This window comes from Tupaia chinensis, unplaced genomic scaffold, assembly GCF_000334495.1.
Source record: "Tupaia chinensis unplaced genomic scaffold, TupChi_1.0 Scaffold000013_1, whole genome shotgun sequence".
NCBI lineage: Eukaryota > Metazoa > Chordata > Mammalia > Scandentia > Tupaiidae > Tupaia > Tupaia belangeri.
Genome location: NW_006159443.1, coordinates 1,458,733 through 1,463,680, shown reverse-complemented (window position 1 = coordinate 1,463,680; position 4,948 = coordinate 1,458,733). Strand labels below are relative to the sequence as shown.

Here is a 4,948-nt window from a genome sequence, read left to right as displayed (position 1 = left end):
AATCAGACACATTTGTCTCCATCATGTAACAGGATGTGAGTTACCTTCTACTTGGTCAACCCGACCTCATCCTTGGCTCTTCTCCCTGGTCTTAAGATTCTTCATCTCTCTCCATGTTCAGGTCTTTAAGGTACATGTTTTCTACCCTTAAACTGAAATTCCCCTTTCTTCTGTATTGTTCCTGCCTTCATAATGCCCTAAAAGCCCTCACTGTGACACCAGAATTTCTCTAACCTGTTAGTCATTGTACCCTGATCAAGGCAGGCCAGCAGAGCTTCAACTGGCATCAGCTCACAATATTAATAGTCCAAAATGCCTCTGCTGCCATGCTACCTTGTTCACACAGATCCCTTTTCTAACTATATAATAGTCTATACCACAAATTCAGGCTCAATTTAATCTCATGACTTTCTTTTGTGCTGCCCCTTCTGTGCTTAATACCTTCCTCCATCATTTAAACCCCAAACATGAGAATAACCCTGCTCCCGTGCTTCCATTACCTGTCACACTCAGGCTGATTGCACACATGTATTTAACAATATACTTTTACACAGGATGCTAAGAGCACTTTTCTTTATATTTTACAGAGGGCTTGAAACATACAGACTTTCTATTAATATTCATACCACAGCACATCCAAACCTAACTCCTAAATAGATGCATTACAATTTGTTTAGAATTTAAAGACTCAATGGCAATAATGTGGGGGAAGAGTGTGTAAATTTATTTTACATAGCTGACTAAAAAGTAATTCAAGAGCTAGTAAATAGAATTTAATACGGTCTCATGCACCCTGAAGGAGGTGGTGCCAGATTCGGAGGGATAATGGCTTTGTCCAAATAATCTCCTATTTGGAACTTTTGTGACTGCAGGGTCATGGAATCATCAGTTCCTTTTCTGCCGGACATGGTGCTGCCAATCTCCTTAACTCTGTAAGAAAGGACATCAAATGTTAATGGACCACATGAAAGTTAGTATGTACTACAAGGTGAATGTAGGACTTGGTTTGCTCCAGCATCTTATAATACAGTTCAAAAATTTAAGTATTATATTACACTAAACCTGATATTAAGATTATACAATCCCACATTTCTCCTACTGAAGAGATTAATTAAAAGGGTTATCCCTGTCATTTGTAACATACCAAAAACAAGAGATTAGCTATCAAAAATGAGAAGTTACCTACCGATAGCCAGGTCTTTTAAGGTCTGTAAAAACAATTGCAAAATTGAAGTGTGTGCCCTTCTTTCTCGCTTCTGGGTAGACTTCTTTTACTAAACTAGTCAATTCTTTCAAGGTTGCATCCATCCAAGTGTAGATCTGCAGCTCGCTGGACGGTACGTTTCCGCGGGAAAACTCATCCATTCGGTGGTGGCGACCGTTGTTAGTGGTGAACACCCGCAGCAAGAGAGGGCATGTCTTCTCGCGGTCTATCGGCTTTTCCGGCTCCTTCTTAATTTCCTCCTGGATAACACGCGACTCCACCGCCATCTTTCTCCTATGGCCCGCGAGACGCTCGCCCTGACCTCCGACCCCTGCAGTGAGCATGAGCACCTTAAAGAGGTTTTTGCCTTAGGGTGCATGCACTTGCCAGAGAGAGAGAGACAGAGACAGAGACAATGAGAGGGAAAATGAGAAATCATCCCCCGGGGGATGGCAATGCCACAATTCCTTCTCCTCCATTCTTTCCTAAGATCTTGAGCAGCCACACGTACATGTCCAGCATGATTTTTAAGCTACCGGGTCCAGAACTCAAACCATGGTCCGCCATTTAGGAGTTCAACAACATAACCGTTATACCATCTGCTGGTCCTGATACCTTATTTTTCTCCTTTAGAGACTTTTATTAACCTCAAAAAGATCTCGCTGGGCAATGCTTTGGATCCTGAATAGATCTAATCATATGGATCTTCTATGTAATTTTTATATTGGGATGAAGAAGTAAAAAGAAAATATATGATTTCCTCTGAAGTAATTATATGAAGCAAGGTACCATTGAAAAGTAACCCTTTTAAATAATTCTGATGGTCTAAAATTCAGAGGAGGGTCTGGCTTTGCCTGGAAAATTCAGTGAAAGTGACACAGATTTCATGTTTAAGTGGAGTCTTGAAGAATTACTAAAAATCTGCATGAGGAGGAAGTTGTGAAATTGTTTAAGGTAGGGAGGGTAGCGTTCATCAGTTGAGGTTGAGTTTGACTTTTATGTGACCGCATTACAATGTTGAAAATAGCTATTGTGATATCTGTTTTTGTGAAAATGTACATGTGAAGAAAGTGAAAATAATGGGCAATTTCTTCTTCCTTAACTTCCTTTTCTTTACTGAAACAGGTTACCCAGCAAGATACCTGGGCAGAGTTCCAGGTTGCTATACAATGCTCCTAAGGATGTTAGGTTACTATAACTCCCAAAGAATATCTTTTCTCTACCATTCCTTTTCCTGCATTACCTGTAAACATTGCAAAAGCCACAGTTTATATACAAAACATTCTTTTTTATGAAAATTTATTTTTAATTAATTAATCTTATATTCATTTTCTGAACATAGTCACAGCATGCTAAATGTGATTTCCCATCCAGAATACACTGCATAATGGCTTAATCATACATGTTATCATCGATAATTTTCCATTTCTAGTTTCATATATATATTTTCCCCCATTTCTTTTTTTTCTTTTTCTTTTCTTTCTTTTTTTTTTGGTCTTATGTAGGACTTTTATTTAGTTCCCATCCTCTTGATCTGCATAGTAAATCATAGGAAGGTTATCATTGGCTACTCAAAAAATCACATTAAAATTTACTTTCTGGCCCACACATCTCAAGTCTCTCTAGTCTGAATAAGTCTAAAGGCAAGGGGTAAACTAGCACGGAAGAGGCACTAGAGTTAAGTGACAGGCCTGTTGCTGTCACTCTTGACTGACTGCAACAGTGACACCAACTCCACAGAAGCAGATTTTAAATGGCTGCTTTTATTTGTACAAGATAAACAAGTGAAATTTTACTTTGAGGTTCACTTGTAGTATCTGATTTTTTTTCCCATTTTAAATATACGTTTTAAATTTTCTACTGTAACAAACTAAAGATAATTAGGCTGATACACTGCCATACAATTTATAAACTTCAAGATGAGAATATAACAGTGCTATGGAACATAGGGTTCTAGTTTTGACTACAACTCCATTTCTGCCTAATAACTAGTATTTGTGTTTTTCATCTGTCAGGCACAAAAGTCCTTTTATACATATTTTATTTTCACAATCCTATGGGCTATTATTTCTATATTAAAAAATTTTTTTTGAATAGGTTCAAATAACTTGTCCAAGGCTACACAGCACATCATGCAATCAGAATTTAAGTGTTCTGTCGTACTGGTCTTAACCACTATGCTTTTCAAATCAGACACATTTGTCTCCATCATGTAACAGGATGTGAGTTACCTTCTACTTGGTCAACCCGACCTCATCCTTGGCTCTTCTCCCTGGTCTTAAGATTCTTCATCTCTCTCCATGTTCAGGTCTTTAAGGTACATGTTTTCTACCCTTAAACTGAAATTCCCCTTTCTTCTGTATTGTTCCTGCCTTCATAATGCCCTAAAAGCCCTCACTGTGACACCAGAATTTCTCTAACCTGTTAGTCATTGTACCCTGATCAAGGCAGGCCAGCAGAGCTTCAACTGGCATCAGCTCACAATATTAATAGTCCAAAATGCCTCTGCTGCCATGCTACCTTGTTCACACAGATCCCTTTTCTAACTATATAATAGTCTATACCACAAATTCAGGCTCAATTTAATCTCATGACTTTCTTTTGTGCTGCCCCTTCTGTGCTTAATACCTTCCTCCATCATTTAAACCCCAAACATGAGAATAACCCTGCTCCCGTGCTTCCATTACCTGTCACACTCAGGCTGATTGCACACATGTATTTAACAATATACTTTTACACAGGATGCTAAGAGCACTTTTCTTTATATTTTACAGAGGGCTTGAAACATACAGACTTTCTATTAATATTCATACCACAGCACATCCAAACCTAACTCCTAAATAGATGCATTACAATTTGTTTAGAATTTAAAGACTCAATGGCAATAATGTGGGGGAAGAGTGTGTAAATTTATTTTACATAGCTGACTAAAAAGTAATTCAAGAGCTAGTAAATAGAATTTAATACGGTCTCATGCACCCTGAAGGAGGTGGTGCCAGATTCGGAGGGATAATGGCTTTGTCCAAATAATCTCCTATTTGGAACTTTTGTGACTGCAGGGTCATGGAATCATCAGTTCCTTTTCTGCCGGACGTGGTGCTGCCAATCTCTTTAACTTGATAGCCAGGTCTTTTAAGGTTTGTAAAAACAATTGCAAAATTGAAGTGTGTGCCCTTCTTTCTCCGTTAAAAAAAAAAAAAAAAACTTTATATGTGCCAGGTGTTTTGCTATCTTCTTCTTAATTCTTACAATTACAGGAAGATAGGTATCATTTGAAATTTACAGGTGAGGAACTTGAATCTGAGAGATTAGGTAATCTCAGAGAGATTAGGTAATTTGATCTAGGCAATAGTCTGTAAATTGCAGACTTAATTGAGTCTGATTCCAGTGTCTACACTGCTATTTCAACTACACCCACCTCTTCTCTTATATCAGCCATGCACACTGAAGTCTCTTTAGTCATTCAATAACTTTGGTAGACTCTATTATGTCTTTTTAAGGTAAAGACCATCTTGGATCTTTTATCCCCACTGCCTAGTGTCATGTCCAGCATGTGACCATCAGGCAGTACCTTTAAAAAAATGAATAGAGTGGAATGCCACTAGCATTTAGCCTGTATTTCTACTCTTTGATAATGTATGTAGTAGGTCTTTGATTTTGTATTTACTTCTCCATTACATGCCTCATGCCCTCCCCCTTCCCTCTTAAGAACTGGCACTCATTTTTATGTACTTGATTTTCTCC

The 4,948-nt window shown here is 38.2% G+C and overlaps 1 protein-coding gene across 1 annotated transcript; it reads right to left on the bottom strand.

Moving 5' to 3' along the window:
* Positions 1 to 773: 773 nt before the first annotated feature.
* On the bottom strand, positions 774 to 1,548 carry LOC102471312 (histone deacetylase complex subunit SAP18). The gene is made up of 2 exons (XM_006139952.1): positions 1,187 to 1,548; positions 774 to 930 (listed from the first exon to the last, which is right to left on the bottom strand). Exons 1-2 carry the CDS (start codon positions 1,546 to 1,548, stop codon positions 774 to 776), a joined length of 519 nt encoding a protein of 172 aa, XP_006140014.1.
* Between the last annotated feature and the right edge of the window lie 3,400 nt (positions 1,549 to 4,948).

Bases quoted from the DNA above. Each gene is read 5' to 3' on its own strand.
- LOC102471312 (XM_006139952.1), bottom strand. From the start codon at position 1,548: ATGCTCACTGCAGGGGTCGGAGGTCAGGGCGAGCGTCTCGCGGGCCAT. The intron at 931-1,186 runs GTAGGTAACTTC...CCTTTCTTACAG, and splicing joins CTTAAAAGACCTGGCTATCG to AGTTAAGGAGATTGGCAGCA.